The sequence below is a fragment of the Protopterus annectens genome, chromosome 3.part1 (genome assembly GCF_019279795.1).
Source record: "Protopterus annectens isolate FY-2018-M chromosome 3.part1, PAN1.0, whole genome shotgun sequence".
In the NCBI taxonomy this organism is placed as follows: Eukaryota; Metazoa; Chordata; order Ceratodontiformes; family Protopteridae; genus Protopterus; species Protopterus annectens.
The window spans coordinates 476,763,829-476,783,166 of record NC_056732.1 but is presented as its reverse complement, the minus strand read 5'-3'; the positions used below and the strand labels follow the sequence as shown (position 1 = coordinate 476,783,166).

At 41.6% G+C, this 19,338-nt stretch overlaps 1 protein-coding gene across 1 annotated transcript in view; it reads right to left on the bottom strand.

Annotated features, from left to right (window-relative positions):
• Nucleotides 1-19,338, bottom strand: part of TAF2 (TATA-box binding protein associated factor 2) — a 2,150,018-nt gene that overhangs the window by 464,868 nt on the left and 1,665,812 nt on the right. Inside the window, exon 19 of the mRNA XM_044066916.1 lies at nt 16,054-16,247. Within this exon, the coding sequence (XP_043922851.1) occupies nt 16,054-16,247 (194 nt within the window). The remainder of the gene's footprint in view (nt 1-16,053; nt 16,248-19,338) is intronic.

Genomic DNA, 19,338 nt, shown 5'->3' with positions numbered 1-19,338 from the left:
TTAGATACACTGAAATGGAAAAAACACATTAGGATTACCTCCTTGATTGTATCAAAGCTAGGATAAGTCCCATGTAGCAGCACAAGGGTGGAAGGAGCCAGAGGATCACATGAGGCCAGAGCTCAGGAAGGCTGAGTCCTGAAGTAAAGACTTTCTAAATATGGCCTGGATTCTGAGTCACAGTTATGACAATAATGCCTAATGAAGGTGAACAGTGAAAACAAAATGGCCACAACAAGAATATCTGCATCAGAAGCATTTTTGAAGGAAGCAAAGGAGGCAGCCACTCCTCTTGTGAAGGACACTTTGCCTGCCACACTTGCCAACAGCTGTCTGTCTGCAAGTAGAAGGAAATACAGTTGGAAATCCACTTGGAAAGCAATTACTGGCAACTGCAAGCACTCCCCTCCTTAGAGCAAAGAGATGAGCAGCTGGTCCATCTTCCTAAAAGCCATGCTCCCATCTCTACTAATTACCAAAGTTGCTGTTGCACACACAGGGCATTAAGTGTCTTCTCGCTTTCTCTTCTGTTTCTGGGGCCACTAAGAAAAAAAATTAAAACTGATGGACTACTTCAGGAAAATGTCCAAATATCAGCTTTGAGAAGAAGTAAGGATTCATACTAAGGAGCAACCCAGCCTTGTGAAAAAAAAATAGGATTCTCTACCCCCACCACCAAGAATTCCACCAAATAAACATGAATGTCACCAATCTAATAAGCTCAGCAGTGGACAGACAAACCAGTCTAACAAGACTGCAAACCCAACAAAAGGGATGGGTTTCTCAACAAAGGACAAAGAGGGAGCATGCCTTTTAAGGAACTCCTTGATAGTTCAGTGCTATACCCCAATCCTGACCTACTCAAGGTCATCATGCAAAGAAAGTTATTATAAGGTCATGGTGCATATGTCAGCTCTAACACTCAAATCATGTACGAGTCCGATGATCTGGTGGCTACAGCAATCTTTGATGGCTCATATTTCTTAGGCATCAAGCATGTGATCTTTTACGTGATGAATGTTAGGATGACAATCTAAACTGTGCTAGTGGCTGAAAAAAATGGCAGCCACAGGGTCTAGGCAAGCTGTCCTAATTCATACTGTGATACCACAGACTGCATCACAACAGGCACTCATGTTCTGCAAAATGGTATTCAAAGTAGAAAAAAAGACAGACGTGGGGATTGCAGAACAGGAAATCACAACACAGCCACTAAGGATGGCTCTTGATATCAGATGTTCTATATCCAGCAAAGCAGTCAGATCCTGAGATTCAGCCAGCTGTCTCACCACTAGTGGAGGACATTTGGGGCTCAGGCCAGTAACATCTCTGGTACAGTTATTGACCATTTGGGACGTTTTTCCATCTCTTTCAACTTTCTGGTTTAAAAGCCCGCATTTGCACTTGTTCCCCATCTTTCCTGTAACTAGTCTAGTCTACGTACAGATTTGCTGTATCCAGGACTGTTTGTAAGCTTCTGAGCCCCTCAAGCCTTTCTGTGTTGGAGGTAAGCCTTCTAGCTTATCAGTGGAAGTGGTAAGTACTAGGTAGCCTAGCTACCACAAGAATAGTGTTTTTTGGCCCAGAAATTGTATTTTATTGACCGTTTGGGCAGTTTTTCCATCTCTTTCAACTTTCTGGTTTAAAAGCTCACATCTGCGCTTGTTTCTCAACTTTCCTGTGACTAATCTAGTCCAGATACAGATATGCTGTATCCAGGACTGTTTGTAAGCTTCTGAACAGTGCCAAAGTCTGCTCTTCAATTTTTCCCTTAGATCTGCTAGTTCTCTCCTCTCCTGCACTTTTACTAGCTTGTTAGTTTAGCACTTTATCAGACTTCTTGTAGCAATTATTGTAGTACGCAAAGTGCTACCAGCACTAAAAGTTCTTACAAGGAAACAGCTCCAGTACTTATTAATGCTCACCCTTCTAGGCATGTCTACAGGTCAGTTCCTTGTGCTTTCTCCTATTAACCTGGTGAACTTGGGCATCCGGAGGCAATGTAGCAACTGCCTCATGTACACTGACAACCCTCTCCTCTTACCCCCCAGCACTCAGACTTGTGAGAGAAGCACTTATATATCCAAATTGGAAGGCACGCACTCTCCAGCCAAGACCAGAATACCTGGTCAAGAGGAGAAGGTCAACACTTGCACCACAACACATGGAACACATAGCCTTCCAGAACACACACCAGCATTGCCTTCACATAAAAACACAAACCACACACCCACCTTCGCAGAAGCTCTCAATACAAATCTACCCAAGCAGCACAGACCTCCAAGGCAGAAACGCACTCAACCACCACAACACAACACTAATCACAAGACACATAACTCTCCTAAACAGTGTGCCACTCAACCAAAGCCCCTGAGGCAAAACAGCATGCCCAACACACTAGTCATAGGTGACTCGATAGAGAGGCAGACTGATGTCCCACTCACTAGGTTGAATAAGGAGAAAGTAACAGTCAGCTGCTTGTCAGGCGCCAGGATCCGCCACATAATGCACGCACTCAGGTCCCTCAACAACAAGTACAAATATGACTCTGTCACTGTACATGTGGGTGTGAATGACCGGAGACGTACCTCCCTGGACTACATGAAAAGAGACATGGAGGAGCTCTTGGATTACGTAGTCCAGGCGGGTATGACCCTAGCCCTGAGCAGTATCCTACCATCACCCAGAATGATACCATAGTACAAGCAGAAAATGACTGATTTCAACAACTGGTTAAGTTTCTGGTGTCATTCTAAGGGAATCCAGTATCTATCTGCCTGAGATGACATGACTGACAGACCTCGATGCTTTGCCAGAGATGGCCTGCATCTGTCACCACTGGGCTTCTGGATACTGGCCAAGGCTCTTGCCACCCCTATAGTGCCTATTTTAGGCAGTGTTCCAAAGACCAAATTACCACCATAGCAGCTACAAACAATTGCAATTTGAGGGTCATGTTGCTCAATGCTAGAAATCTAAATCTCGAAATGCACTCGCTCAAAGTACTCCTTAAAATGGAGAACATCGACACTTTTGCTGTAACAGACACCTCTTTCAAGGCAGCAGAAAGCACCCCTACACTACCAGGCTACAACTCATTCCACACCTTTTGGACCCAGAACTTGAACCGAAGCTCCAAAGGCGGTGGTGTTTCCATATTCATAAAGGATGCGCACACCTCCAGACTGGTAGCCCAACATAATGCATCTGAGATACTTCAGGTGCAGCAAACATTGGGTAAGACAGCAATTCAGGTCGTAGCATGCTACAGGTCCCAAACCATGTCCCAAGATTCACACTCCACATTCCTAAGCACCCTGGAGAATATTAGGGTCCAAAGTAACACTCTCATACTGGCCGACTTCAATTACCCCTCCATTTACAGGGAAAACTACTCATGTACCAGTACACTTGCCCAACGCTTTCTGGAATTCATTAATTTCAATGCCCTGGACCAGCTCATTCTTACCCCCACTAGAGGCAGCAACATCCTTGACCTGGTCATTACTAACATGGGCGACCATTGCACTACACCAGTAGTCAACTCCTACCTGGTTAGGTCCGATCACAAGCTAATCACCTTGGAAATCCACATCCCTCCCACCCTACCCCCCCCAACAAAGGTAACCACCATGAAAAACTTCTCCAAAGCTACCTTTGGGCTCCTAAAAACAGAAGTGGCTAACTTCACGGCACCAATGCAAATGCAGAATAGTTGCATGACCGCCAAATCATACACCAATGCACTGTACGATCACATACACAAATGCATGGATCTCGCCATACCCAATAGAAATAAGATGCTCTCCTCAAAAAAAAAGGAAGCCAATCTGGTGGTCCCCTGCCATAAACAAACTCTACAACAAAAGGAGGAAAGTGATGCGGAATAAGGTGAAGTCCCAAGACTGGAAAAAACCTCCCTTATCAGCCTCAACAAAAGGTTGAGATCCCTCATCAAATCCTCTAAAGCTAGCAATGAAAGCAGAATTGCAGCAGATAGTAAAGACAACCACAAGGACTTCTATAGTTATGAAAAGAATCTCCATGGCAATACCCAGATTTGCTCTGAGCTACTGCACAATGGTACCTCCTATACCGAGCCAACAGATTTTGCAAATATACTGGCGGACAGATTCAGTGCTAACTTCACCCCTCCCCCCAAAAGGACCAATCACAATACTAGTAGATTGCCAGGCACCCAGTATTACTGCTGCACAGGTTAAAACAGCACTGTCTAAAGCCAAGAATACAGCTTCTATGGGGCCTGACAGTATCCCTGGCTGTGTTCTACATGAACTACAAAGTAAACTGGCACCTCACCTGTGTGCCCTGTTCAACCACAGCCTCACCACAGCCTTTGTCCCTACCGAATGGTACACTGCTACAGTCATCCCTCTCCACAAAGGAGGAGCGACTACAGACCCTGGGAACTATCACACCATTAGCCTGACGAGTCTGATGTGCAAAGCTATGGAACGCATCATCATGGACCTAATAAACAAGGATATAGGGAATCTCCAAACTCTGGATCCCACACAGTTTGGTTTTGTGAAGGGTAGATCATGCCTGCTCAACTTGGTCGACTTCTTTGGGTCAGTCACCAGAGCTGTGGATGAAGGTAAGGTGGTTCATACAGCCTACCTTGATCTGGCCAAGGCCTTTGATACCATTCCCCACTCAGGAATCATAGAAAACCTTACTAAGCTAGGCATCAACCCCTATATCACTAGGTGGGTTGCAAATTGGCTCACAGATAGAACTCACAGTGTGAAAGTAGCTGACTCCAAGTCAGACTGCTGACCAGTCACAAGTGGAGTCCCACAGGGTTTGGTCCTGGGTCCTCTTCTGTTTGGTATCTACTTCTCTGAAGTCCAGGCCAACACGAAGGGACTCTGGCTGACAAAGTTCGTAGATGATTGCAAGTTGGGAGCTATTATTAACTCCCCAAGTGATGTTGACATCCTACAGAAAGGCCTCAATGAGACCAACGACTGGTGTCAGAACAATGGCCTTAAGCTCAATGCTAAAAAAGTGTGTCTTCATCCTCTTTGGAAAAAACCTGGTTCCCTTGAATTACCACATTGATGGTAGTCCACTAAACACAGAAGGCGTTATAAGAGATCTGGGAACACAGGTTGACAGCAACCTCTCTTTTGGCCACCACGTTGCCACTGTGGTCAGAAAGTCCTTCTATGTGGCACATCTCATTACTAAGGGTTTTGCATACAGGTAAAAGAGGTCATTGTCTCCCTCTACTCTTCCCTCATTAGGCCAGTCATCGAGTACAATGCCCCATTTGGCATGTACCGCACTAGACACCTACAACAACTGGAGGGAAGGCTGCAAAAGTACCTCACAAAGAGGATCCTAGGCCTTAAACACTTGTCCTACATGGACAGACTAAAAAAAAACTCCAACTATTCTCTGTTTCATATCGCCTACTTAGAGGTGATCTCTGCTTGACTTACAAAGCCATGTCTGACCCAGTTCTGTTAGAAATGCTACATCTAAAGAAATCCCAATCCCTCCGCACCACATGCGCCAGAGACCTCAACATCATTACCACAATCAATAGAACATGCTGGAGGGACAGGTTCATAACCTGGAGACTGCCCGTGCTATGGAATAGACTTCCCATATGTCAAGCAGAGCACCTCACTGGCCCTCTTCAAGAGAAATCGTGATGAGTGGATGGGAAATAAAAATTTCACCCTGGGCATCACTCCAGTGGCTCTACTCGACAGAGGCACTAGGAACTAAGGTTGGGTGACACAATGCCAGGGTAATCCTATGGGCTAGGCTTATAAAAACTCCAGGGCCATTAGCCTAGTACACACCTATGAATCTATGAACCTCAGCATTACAAACAATACCATCCACAGTTACCACAAGTCTTGAATTTTCTTCTCAGAAGCAGGTTAACACAAACAAACACAAGAAGAATGCCTGAAAGACATGAAATAACCCTTCTCTTCATTCTGTGTAAAACATATTCACTGCCCACTCCCTTCAGCAGGGATTAAAACATGGGGATTACCACTTTATTCTGTTTGCCATTAGAGAGATCTGCAGGATGTCCCAAACCCAAAAAAATGTATGAATAAATGAATCCAGAAAGACCTTCAGAATACAAGAATTCCTCATTCTCTATTCAGAGAAGGACAGAACAGCAGCTCAATCTGTTAGCTACAGCATTCATCTCACCTAGGGTATGAGCTGTCACCAAAAAAATCCAGGAAGTGTATGGCCTACAACCTGATTGGTCTGTCTTGTTTCCATGAGGACTGGCATAGATGAATTTCATCCTGTCTGTTAAACAACATACTATGAACAAGCTATATGACCTTACTGAGAAGAGCTAAGGTTTTAACTGTCTCATTTTGAAACCAGGAAAGTGAGAAAAACTGCTCTCAGCAGAAGCATAGGTATGTCTAAACCTCCCTCTTAAAGAACCCAACTTTCCATGCCTAAGCAAAGAATATAGGTGAGTTTACCAATCAACCAGAAAAGCATTTGTCATCAAACACTGCAACAGTCTGGCAATAATCTATCATTCACTTCAGCACACTCTAATGAGAGTCTAAGACCATAAGCATATGACCAGTGACAACTCACAGTCCACTGTAGGTTCCTAGGGTCTTACAAAGTTTATGGCCAAGAAGACCATCAAAAAGCTGACATACCACCTAATATTTGTGGGAGATTACTAGTGTTCTCCATTAAGTATATTATCTCCACACATCCCAGATAAGAACTTGTGATTACCCGTTCAATCATCCAAACTGGTTTTACGAGTTGCCCAAGTAGTAGTCTGCTTGATATGCAAAGGAAGTCTCTTCAAAAAATGGGTAAGACAGTGGGTTTGGTATCTGGAAATATCATTGTGCAGGCAGAGGTTAGGTATTGAGGGTGGGTGTTTGCTCTATCACTGGTTTTGTTTTGGTGAAGGAGTTCAAAGAGTGTCAGACTGTTCACAGCACAGAAGGCACAGAAGACTAAACTCCCTTATATGGAAATGAACCAATGGAACTAAGAAGATTATGCTATCATGCCCAACAGCTGCAGAAGAGTGTAGGACAACATCCACTTCTGATTCTCAGCCCAGAATGCCAAGATTAATTTCTCCCAATCCCCTCTCTTTATGCAGAATGCACTGGCAGTACAGGTAACTCACTCTACCCCACTGAAGTCAATTTGCTGTAACAAAAACAAGACAGACTGTCAAGTTTATGGTGATTCCCAGAGATTGCAGCTGCAGCTATGGAACAGCTCACGACAAGGCCCCTGCCAGTATTTTGATAAATCTCCGGTGGCCAGTCACCACAATATGCAAACAGCAGAAGACCCTTCTCCTACACGGCTTCCATCATCACAGCCAAAACTTTATTGAATACTCTGAGGACAAAAGACAGGCATGTGGCATCACAATGAACAAGACATGGAGGTGACCCAATGAAAATTGGAGAAAGCATTTCAAAGACACTGACATGCCAGTGTGCATTCATCACATCCACTGACATCATCCAGATTCCATGTGACAGCAGAGACATAGCCTAGAGAGAGTCACCTTCAGCAACTCTCTGTAACAAATGCATTCATTAAAGTAGCTGCTATAAATGATCAGGTAATCCCCCCATTACCTTCTTTGGGTAGAGGAATAGGTAGGAAAGGAGCCACCATCTTCTTTCCAAAGTCAGGCTCTCTGTTATTTCGGAAAGTAGAGTCTAGAATTGTTCAGAAGCTCCATGGAGACATAACAGCTACTTTCTTACCGTATCTAATGATGCACGAAGAGGATGCTCTTTGATAGGTACAGAGACCCCTCTTTGATCAGTATTATTGGGTTAGCCTCTACACCAATCAGCATCTGACACCCTCCAAAGTTATTATGTTTAGTGATGAACGTACATCTGTGGTCACAATGTCATGCATCAATCATATAACTTTACTTATCTCACATCTTCTCAAGTTCATCCTTTGTTAACAACAAGCATTCTCTGGCAACCCAAATGCTAACAAGTACAAAATAGCCCGACTTACAGTGAAATTCAACAGCCAAGCCTGCAGAGTCATCAGTCTTCTTCATAGTTCAACTAATACAGTAAGAACAAATCTGTTACATCTAACATCAGCAATTTTCCTTGACAAGTCCTGTGGCTGGACCAAATCCGAAGCAGCATAACTGACTACACCAACAAGATGTCAAAGTATTAGGAAATGCCCAGTCAGAAGGTTCAACTACATGCTCAAAGACAAGAACAATACAAAGGTTGCTGTGATAAAGAATGATAAGGATAAACCAAGTAACTGAATGGAGGTAGCTACTCCTGAAGAACAGTAGACTACACTAGAGTCAAGACCAGTGGCAGAAAACCCTGTGGAACAGTCTAAATGCCAACCTAAAAAGAGATGACAGCAATTACAGGAAGTTAGGAAATTAACCACCCATCAATCTAAGCAAAAGCACAGCCACCTCCAGGAAGGATCCCTGCACCCAGAAAAGACCACTGGGCACAAAGAAGTAAAGGGGTGCCATCAAGTTCCTCTATTCCTGTTTCCTCCTTAGCACAAGGAACTGGAAGAAAAATATGCATGTTCATGGAGACAGACCACCTTCTCAGGAGATGCAAGGGGAAGGTTGGGAGTTCCTCCCAATGGTGCATGAAAAGAACCAGACACCTGCAGGTACAAGGATATGGAAGTCCTGGATAAGTCAATGATAATGTAGGAACTAGTTACCAAACCAGAAAGCCAAGGACTCAATGGTATATACATAAGCCTGATAAATCAGAAGTTAAAGTCTCCCAAAGTGGAAGGATTTCTAAATAGGGATGTTAATTTGCCCTCCCACAAGAGGGTCTGTTTGACTAGCTGGGGCTGAGCATCACTCTTGAAATCCACCAGGAACTGAGGGCAGGACATTCCCTAGTCTGTGTAGTAGGACTATGACTCAGAAGAGGCATCCTGAACTTCTTGGATGTCTGCATAAGTCAAATGATTTAGTAGAATGTGCCACTCCACCACCTGGAGAACTCTTCCCACTTGGAATCAAGTGGAAGGCTCCCCAGCAGCTTGCAACCTAAACTACAGGTCCCAGCCAAATGGAAGAAGAAGAAGAAAGTCTCAGCAGAGCACTAAAAGGCAGCCAGATATACTTATAAAGTAGCAACAACCATGACTATGCGTAGGGAGATGTCTCTATTAAACTATATTTTTAGAAGAAATAAGGCTAACCTCAGGTGCCTTGAATTGTGCAGCAGATTCAAAATCAGGCTGGACTTCATATTCTGAGACTTCCTTTCTATGATTTTTTTAAAATAAATAAATAAAATAAAATAACACCTCTGCATGTGACTAGCCTGAAAACAAACAGTACAAGGTTTTTCAACTGGGTAAACCATCAATCACAACCAGAGATGAAGTCCTTCCATATCACTGTTGCAGTACTCATAACGTGATGGATCTCCTGCTAATGTCCGGACAGTATACCAAAGCCTTTTATTACTTATAGGTGACGCACATCACATATACACAAGGTGTAGCGCATAAAGGTGACATATGAACGCACACATTCAGAACTTCTTTGCCGCCGGTGTGAACACCATCACTGAATGGCAGTCTGAATGCTCATGTGCTGTGATGGTTACCAAGCTGTGTTTCAGATAAGTGCCCTGTTGGGGTTTCTTCTTAGCTTTCCTTTTTTTTTTTTTTTGGTACTGTTGGGGTCATGTCATCCAGAAAGGGAAAATGTCAGTGTGGGAAGAAGATTCCCCATAAAGATCGTCATGACCAGTGTCTTTTCTGTTTGGGTGTTTCCCACCACCATACACAATGTTCTGTATCTCAGACCTTTGTCCCCAAGACCATGCATCATCTCTCCTCTGTATCTACAGTGGATATAAAAAGTGTACACACCCCTGTTAAAATGCCAGGTATTTGTGATATAAAAAAATGAGACCACAATAAATTATTTCAAAACTTTTTCCACCTTTAATGTGACCTATAAACTGTACAATTCAATTGAAAAACAAATCTGTTACGGGAAAAAATATAAAAAATAAAAAACGTACAATAAGCTGGTTGCATAAGTGCGCACATTCAAACTAATACTTTATTGAAGCACCTTTTGATTTAATTACAGCATTCAGTATTCTTGGTTAGGAGTCTATCAGCATGGCACATCTTGACTTGGCAATATTTGCTCACTCTTCCTTGAAAAGTGGTCCAAATCTGTCAGATTGTGAGGAAATCTCTTGTGCACAGCCCTCTTCAGGTCACCCCACAGAGTTTCTATTGGATTTAGGGCTCAGCTCTGGCTGGGCCATTCCAAAACTTAAATTTTCTTCTTGTGAACCCATTCTTTTGTTGATTTGGATGTATGCTTGAGGTCATTGTCATGTTTAAAGGTGAAATTCCTCTTCATCTTTCTAGCAGATGCCTGAAGGTTTTGGGTCAAAAGGGACTGGCAATTTGGGACTGTTCATAATTCCCTCCACGTTGACTAATGTCCCCGTTCCAGCTGAAGAAAAATAACCCCAAAGCATGATGCTGCCACCACCATGCTTCACAGTGGGAATGGTATTCTTTTGGTGATGCAACGTGTTGTTTTTGCCCCAAACGTACCTTTTGGAATTATGACCAAAAAGTTCAACCTTGGTCTCGTCAGACCATAACACATTTTGCCACATGCTTTTGGGAGACTTGATGTACTGTTTTGCAAATTTTAGCTGGGCCTGGATGTTTTTCTGTGTAAGAATAGGCTTCCGTCTTGCAACCCTACCCCATAGTCCAGACATATGGAGAATATGGAAGATTGTTGACACAGGTGTACCACAACCAGTACTTGCCAGAAATTCCTGCAGCTCCTTCAGTGTTGCTGTAGGTCTCTTGCCAGCCTCCCTGACCAGTTTTCGTTATCTTGTTATCAGTTTTTGGGGGACATCCAGTTCTTTGCAACGTCACTGTTGTCCCATATTTTCTCCACTTTTTGTTGACTGTCTTCACTGTGTTCCATGGTACATCCAATGCTGTGAAAATTTTTTTGTACCCTTCTCCTGAATGATACCTTTCAACAATGAGATCCCTTTGATGCTTTGTAAGCTCTCTGTAAACCATGGCTTTTGCTGTAGTAAGCAACTGAGTAAATGATAGGAAAATCCTACTAGGACAGCTGAACTTTATTTGCGGTTAATCAGAGTCTCTAATTGATGGCAGATGTGTATCCAAGAAGACTGAATGCTGTAATTAAATCAAAAGGTGCTTCAACAAAGTATCAGTTTAAGGGTGTGCACACATATGCAAACAGCTTATTGTACATTTTTTATTTTTTTATATTTTTTTCCCTAACAGATTGGTTTGTTTTTCAATTGAATTGTACAGGTTATAGGTCATATTAAAGGTGGGAAATGTTTTGAAATGATTTATTGTGGTCTCATTTTTTATATCACAAAAACCTGTCATTTTAACAGGGGTGTGTACACTTTTTATACCCACTGTATGTACCTTACAAAACAACATCTTAAACTGTTGGCTCAAGGTGCTATGGCAGACCTTCCCATACTGAGGGTCAGTCTTCTGCTAAGAAAAAGGCCAAAAACTTGGGTCTGATACAGCTGCTGTCCAGCCTCCCCCGGACATCTCTCTCAAGGCTAGTGAAAACCCAGTGGATCATCCGGTCGTTGCTTTGGATTTCTCTGCCGTAATCTTATTGGAGGTTAGCATGGATCAGACTTCTCGCAAGCCCTTGGAGGCTTTACAAGTGTCTACTTCTGACAATGATGGGGAATCTCGGCTGATTACATCCGAGGGACCAAGGGGGATTCCTCAGGTTTTAGTTAAAGAGGAGATCTCTACTACACTTAATGAATGTTGCCAGGAGTCTGAGTCTTGCAGGGTGTTCTGTGTGGACATCCTGCAGGAAAAGAACTATAAAACCAAGCATATTTCCCCTGTAGATAAGGATCCAAACGTGAATGGCATAATTTTACTCAGGAGTTATTTAATGCATTAATGGCTTTAAAGTTTACTCAAAGGGTGTCTGTGACTGCCACTCCCTGGTCTTCCACTCCACTTAAAAGACCTGGGGAACTAAGACCTGGGGAACTAGATTCTTCAGATGAGGATCCGAATTCTGGGGAAGAGTCCCGGGCTTACTTTTCTAAGCTTCCTTCCCCTTTGGGCATTGGTTCAGAGGAAGAAGATTTTATCAGTCTAAATTCCCCTTTGGAGGAACTCTCTTTTGGTGATAATGTTGCCCGCATGATGACTTTTTTTTTTTTTTTTTTTTTAAGTGGGACTGTTCTCAAGTCTCTGACATTAAGAAAAGGTACCATGAATTCCTCCAGATGGAGCCTCCTTAGCCATCTGCTTTCCCCCGGTTCTGGCAATACCTTTTCAGCCGCTTCTGTGGCCCCTGATTCTCAGCTCCCTGTACCCAAGAAACGTAGATTTTACAAGGTGCCTGACAAATGTAAATTTCTTTACAAATGCTCTTCTGCTAATTCTTCTGTAGTGTCAGTCTTCTCTGACAAGCCCTCAAAGTTATTGTCCTCTGCCAAGTTGCTTCCTTCAGACAGGGATAGTAGGGCTATGGAGAGGCTGGGCAAAAAGATTTACACTGATGCTCCTGTATCCTTTTGGGTCATCAGCTACCAGACTCATGACTGGGTATGTTTCAGGTTTCAGGTTTCTAAAGTGATTTCTGACCTTCCTGATTCTGAAGGAAAGTCTTCGGCCATTTCCCTGCTGGGGTCTACCTTTCAAGTTGCTCACCACTCCATCAAATGCAGCTACTAGTTTCTCTCAACCAGGGGTTTCCTTTCCAAGCACTAATCCCGACTCTAGAGCTCTTTACAGATGCCACAGACAGGGGATGGGGGCCTCCTTCTTCTCCTTCAAGGTTCAGGGTCTCTAGCCTTTTCATCAGAGGTTGGACCACATCAATATAAAGGAGATGAGGGCTATACTTCTAGCTCCTCAGAATTTTCATTCCCTTTTTCATCCTGGGCCCCACAAAATTTTCACAGACAATACCACAGTGATGTGGCATTACAAGGTCCTATCTTTCTTGCAGACTAGCTCTTCAGGTCTGGGACCTAGCTGTCCAGTATCAAGTGATTCCTCAGGCAGTTTACATTCCCTCAGAGCAGAACCTAGTGGCATGACTGTTTGAGCAGGTCCAGCACACAAGCTCAAGAATGGCTGCTTCACAGAGATATCTTCCTGGATATTGTCCATTGGTGGGGTATTCTTCAGGTAGATCTTTTTACCTTCCCTCTGAACAGACAACTTCCTCTATTCTGTTCTACAGTCCAAAGACCTCTGGCTTGGAAAATGGACACTCTTGTCTTTTCCTTGGAAAGGGATATTTCTGCACGCCTTCAATTCCCCTCCTCCACTACCACCAGTCTTGCATAAGATCAGACAAGACTCTCCCAAAATTTTGCTAGTGACTCCCTTTTCGCTCAAACAGTATTGGTTTCCCCTTCTTTCTCACTTGGCCAGTGCAATCACTACAAGTTTCCTCAACGGATCAATGATCTCATGTTGGCCAGTGCAATCACTACAAGTTTCCTCAACGGGTCAATGATCTCATGCAAGACAAAGGGTCTCTTATCCATCTTCTTCACTTGTCCACTCTTCAACTGACACTGTAGGCGATAGGGTTTTGATCCCGTTTTGGCAGCTCTTTTCTGATTTTATGCTTCAGGTCCTGCAGAAGGCCAGAATGCAAACTACCAGGAAATCATACATCTCCAAATCAAGTGATTTTTCTGTCCAGTGCTTCTCTTGCCTTCGAGATCCACTGTCTGTGGAGGTTCCTCTGGTTCTCGTATGTGTGTGATCTGCCACCATGGTGGGTTGGCATGTTCTTCAGTTATAGCTCATCTGTCAGCAATTTCTGCTTGTCTGCCCTTGACTCCTCCTTTGCCCTCTAGATTTGAAGTCAAGCAATTTCTTAAAGGCTTTCTTAATATTAAGCATCTTCTTTGTTTGGCCCGCACTTCAGTTATGAGAGTGTCTGATCTCCAGGTTCTCATGGTTGTTCCTCCTTTCCTAGTTTTTCACAGAGATAGGGTGCCTCTTCATAATAATCCTTTTTTAAGCCCAAGATAGTCAGGGAGTTGTCCCTTAATCAGTCTATTCATCTTAGTTTCTTTTTTTCTTCTCCACAGTCTGCCAATGAGAAGGTTCTTCACACCTTCGATTTGCAAAGACAGCTCAGATATTTGGATAAAACTAAAATTATTTGCAAATCTGAGCAACTTTTTTGTTTCCTTTTACCCCAGGTCTTTGGTTTGGCTGTTTCTATGCAAAACAGACTCGACAATACAAACAAATGGTTAAAACCAGGCAACAGACTCTGTTTTGCCTGGCTTCAACTGCTTATTTGGATTGTCGAGTATGTTTTGCCTGGTTTTAACTGTTTCTATGCAAACCATCTCTTCCTGGATTTCTGAGGCCATTTTGTTTTATTATTCTTTTCGTGGTAAATGTCTTTCCTCTTTAGTAACGGGTCATTCTATCAGGGCTGTTGCCTCTTCTGGTGTTTTTTCAAGGGATTGGATACTAATGCTATCCTTAAAGCTGCTACATGGTCCTCTGTTCATGCTTTCACTAAGCATTACAAGTTGGATGTTATTTCCAGGGGCTACAGCTGGCTTTGCCAGCGCTATCCTGCATGGGTTACTGGAGGGCTCTTCCGTGCCGTCCTCCTCCCAGGCTTACTCTTGAGCTTTTGTACTCTTTGTTAGATTATGAATACTGCAACAGTGATATGGAAGGACATAGTACAGTTGTGTAAAATCTTACCATAACAGTAGATATCCTTCTCTTCAGTGTTGCAGTATTTGCCCCCTCCCCTCCTGTCCCCTTTGCTCTCACATATTGTTTCTTGTCCTCCTGGTTGAGGGAGCTCTTCTCATTTTTTCTCCTGAATGCATGTTTTTCCTTGTCTCTAAGGAGATTCTGTTCCTCCTGGGGCTTTTCCAGTTCTGACTGTGTGCATCCGTACATCACCTTTATGCCCTACACCTTACGCGGGGAGCATACATATGAAGTGCAGCACCTATAAGTACTAAAAGGCTTTGGTATACTGTCTGGATGTTGGGCTATCCTTGGCAGGAGATCCCCTTAGGTTATGACTACTGCAACAGGACATATACTGTTAAAGTAAGATTTTACACATCTGTACTTTTGCAAAAACTGAAGGCAAGAAAGGCAGGAAAGGAACAAAGGACAGGCATAGCTGCTTCTATAAATCAAAAGACCACTAAAATGTATTAAAATACATAAAAGATATTATAGTAGCAGCTGTTTTCTAGAAAATAACTTGAAGACAATTATGTTTATTGAAGACTGTAAAGACGAGAAGGAAGATCAGAAATAAACTGTGGAAAATAGCTTAAGAGTTGGTGCATAAGGCAATGCTATGAACTTAAAATGCTGCAGAATTATGAAGGATGCATTTTCTCCCATACTGGCATATTTTACTTCTGTATTTTCTAAAATTAAAACAGGGCATATGGGATCCTTCTATGAAGTCAGAATTACTATTCTTCAGGCTTCAAGTTAACCTGCAAAGCCTTTTCCAGTTTTGGCTTCACATATCCAACTGCTTGAGAAGAGGATTAACAAAGATTTTTTTGCTGAATGCTCTTCAAGTGGGAATATCTGGTTCCATTAGAAAAAGCACAGTCATTCTGATTAGGAATAAATGAACATATTACACTAGTAAATTTAGGCTCAAAATCACTTCCTATCTGCTTACTATCCTAGAGTCCTTCTACTTGGGGACAGCTTTGCCTTGCCAGCTAGAACTAAGCATACAAAGAAGCATATACAATAAGTATTAGTATTTGTAGTATCTTTCACAATCCTAATATTAAATCTAGGATTTCTCACATACAGAGGGGGCAAAAAGTCTATTTCTTTCCTTTTTCATCAGTATTATACAGTATTAAGTGGCCAACTAATACATTATGACAATGTTTTTTATTTACAAAAATGTAAGTGTTATCTAATACTTTACTGACAACAAAATGTAAATTGTACCTGATTGTAATAGTGTGTCTGTAACTCGGAAGAAGTTTTTCCATGTTCAGAAATCGTGTAATTTCCTCCAGAATTAGCCGCACATCAGGGTTTAAGTTATCCAAAGTTCGAACTTCATTATTAACACTCACCGCAGGTGTTACAGAGTTTGCAAGGGCATTAATCAGTTTTCCACGATAGTAATTATCTGAAAACTAGAATAAGCAATAAATGTACATGAAATTATCTCATTCATGGCATAATGCTTTCTGTACAAAAAAGCTAAACTCCTGGAAAACACAGACTAATACTTCTCAATAAAAAATGAATACACAATCTCATCTGCCACTATAAATCTAAAGCAAATAATGGAAAATTAATGCAACAGTGATACCATGATTTTCCCAACAAATAAAACAATATCACATTTAATTTGCTTAAACACTGAAACAAGACAGTAACAGAAGTTTATGAAGTGCTGGAATCAGAGAAACTGGTGAAAAAGTAACATGTCTTAGCATAAATCTAAATACATTTACAGAAACCTTCCCCTTAGATCTCACAAGTTTTTGCTACCCAGTCTATGTCAAGTTAAACAATTTGTTTTCACATGTGACACACTGTAGTTGATATTACGGGCTTTGCTATTATGGATTCGATTAGGACTTCTGAACTTCTGATAAAAACAATCAAAAGAAATAGATGTTTGTTTACAGTACTAAAAATGCATTCAATTTTCTTATTATCTGAGAGTGAACAACAGGTCCACAAAGACTCTTGCCCATCAGGCTTTGTAATCCAATGTTGCATAAAAAAAGTAAAAGAATACACAGGATATAAAATAAATTGCATAAGTCTGCAGTTTTTCATCAAGGTGTGAAGCTATATAATTTGAATAAAGCATAAGGATTTCTGCTTTTAAGAGAAGACAAAGGGATCTATACAGGCTTGCCACAACCCTAGGTTTTCTAAACTATCCGCATCAGCAGTAATTCTCAATATCTATATATAGATATAATATAAATATATATAAAGCCCCAACAAGATGATTAAAACAAAATGAACAAAACAAAATCATCCACTGGTAAGGCGAATGAAGAAACAGCCATGAAAATTCAATGGTTTTATTTAGCGCTTTCATCCATAAAGGACTTCAGTATAAAACCATAAAGACAGAAAAAGAAGTTATGTTCTTACCATAATGTTCCATCTGTGTTGTTGATCTTCATTCATTCATGACTGATGGTTATCGGTTCTGCCCTTGGAACGAAGACGGACGTTATAACAAGCTTGTGCCAGCCAAAAAAAGCTCTCGAGCTAAGCTTAGTCATAGTGCCCTTCTCTCTATCATCTCAAATCAAATTTGCTGGTAAGAAATAAAGCAGAGGCTTTGAGCAAATTCCCTGTCATGAAGCTAGGACCAGATTCAAACCTCCAGTAGTCTTTTGGAGGGGGTAGGAAGGTGGGATGTCATGAATGAATGAAGATCAACAACACTGATGGAATGTTATGGTAAGAACATAACTTCTTTATCTGATGATGTTAATCATCATTCATTCATGACTGGTGGGACAGCGTTCCCAAGCTACTTTATGTCCTGGGAGGCCCTACGAAAGGATATCCATGAGCACCATTGAGAAAAAGGATGCTCTCCCCCGGAGACCAAGTCCAATTTGTAATGAGTAATAAATGTACGAGGAGTAGCTCATATTGCTACTGCACAAATGTCATCCATGGAAGCTCTTGAATGGAAGGCAACAGATGCCGCAACTGATCTGGTTGCATCCGCTTTGACCTTAGTTGGTAGAAGGACTTAGTATTTCCTTTGCCTATCAACAAAACAATCTCTCAGCCATTTAGCTAAGGATACTTTAGGAACAGGTTTTCCCAATTTTGGTCATGAGAAGGATACAAATAATTGGTCAGATTTTCGTAATGATTTAGTCCAGTCCAAGTAAAAATGTATTTATATATGCGCATCCAGCAAGTGCAAACAATATTCTTCTTTATTAGAAAAAATTAGGGAAGAAGACTGGCAGGTCAACTGTTTCAGTAAAAATCCAAAATAACTTTGGGTAACGAGGAGGGATTAGTTTGGAGTGATACTCTGTTTTTATGGAAAACCATGCAAGTTCTTCATTAGCACTCTTCAAGAAAAATCTTGATGAGTGGATGGGAAATAGGAAATACACCCCAGGGATCACTTCTGTCTCTCTGCTCGACAGTGGCACAGGAAAATAACTTTCTTAGGTGGCGTAAGCCAGGGAACCTTGTTGGCTAGGCTTTCGTAGACCCTTGGGCCGATAGCGTAGTACCTACCTATGAGCCTATGAACCTAAGGGCGTTTATGCACAAAGCTTGTAGTTCAGATATTCGCCTTGCTGAGGTAATTGCTACCAAGAATAGAGTTTTCCAGGATAAAAATTTCATATCGCAAGTGCCAGCAGGCTCAAAGGGAGGACGAGTCAAGGACTGTAGTACTAGTGTCAAATTCCAAGGTTCGAATGGTTGTTTGAAGAGTGGTCTAATATGTCTGACACTTTTCAGAAAGGTAACAAAACACATTTCACCTGCTGAGAAGTCCAATCCTTTAATGTAAAATACAATTCATATGAGCGCTTTCGTCTGCATAAAACAAACTTCATCAGATAAAGTCCCACTATAACTGACATAATTTATAAAAAATGTTTAACCAATGAAATCTTCACATTAATAAAACAATTAATCAATAAAATTCTAAAGATACTGAACATTCAAAATTTAAAGAAACAAGAACATGTTGGTGGTTGTTTGTATGTATACACACACTTCTAACAGATTAAAAAATAATGCATAATGAAAAATTTTTGTTAAAAATATAAATAAACAAAGGAATAGTCTACAACATTATTTCATGGGTAAGTTGATGTAAAATGTATGGTTACATCTGATGTGTTGAAAATATATTTATGCCATTTTCAAAGTATATTTGCCTTTCCTGTTAAGATGGCTTTGATGTTTATATACTCATTTAAACCTGGAGAAATATTGGATTTTAATCTTAACTGCCATCTAACTTCCTTCTGCAGTAAAATATTTTTATCTCCTCCTCTGATTTCCAAATTGACCGTATCTATGATACCAAATTTGAAAGAAGGGACGGGTTGGCACATGGTGGTGTGTTTGTATAAAGCACTGGTCTCTTTTTTATTTTTTATGTCGTTCTTATGTTCGTAAATCCTTTCTTTTAAATGACGTTCAGTTTTGCCCACGTAATAACATGGGCAATAACAACAGGTTGCCAAATACACCACCATGGAAGAATAA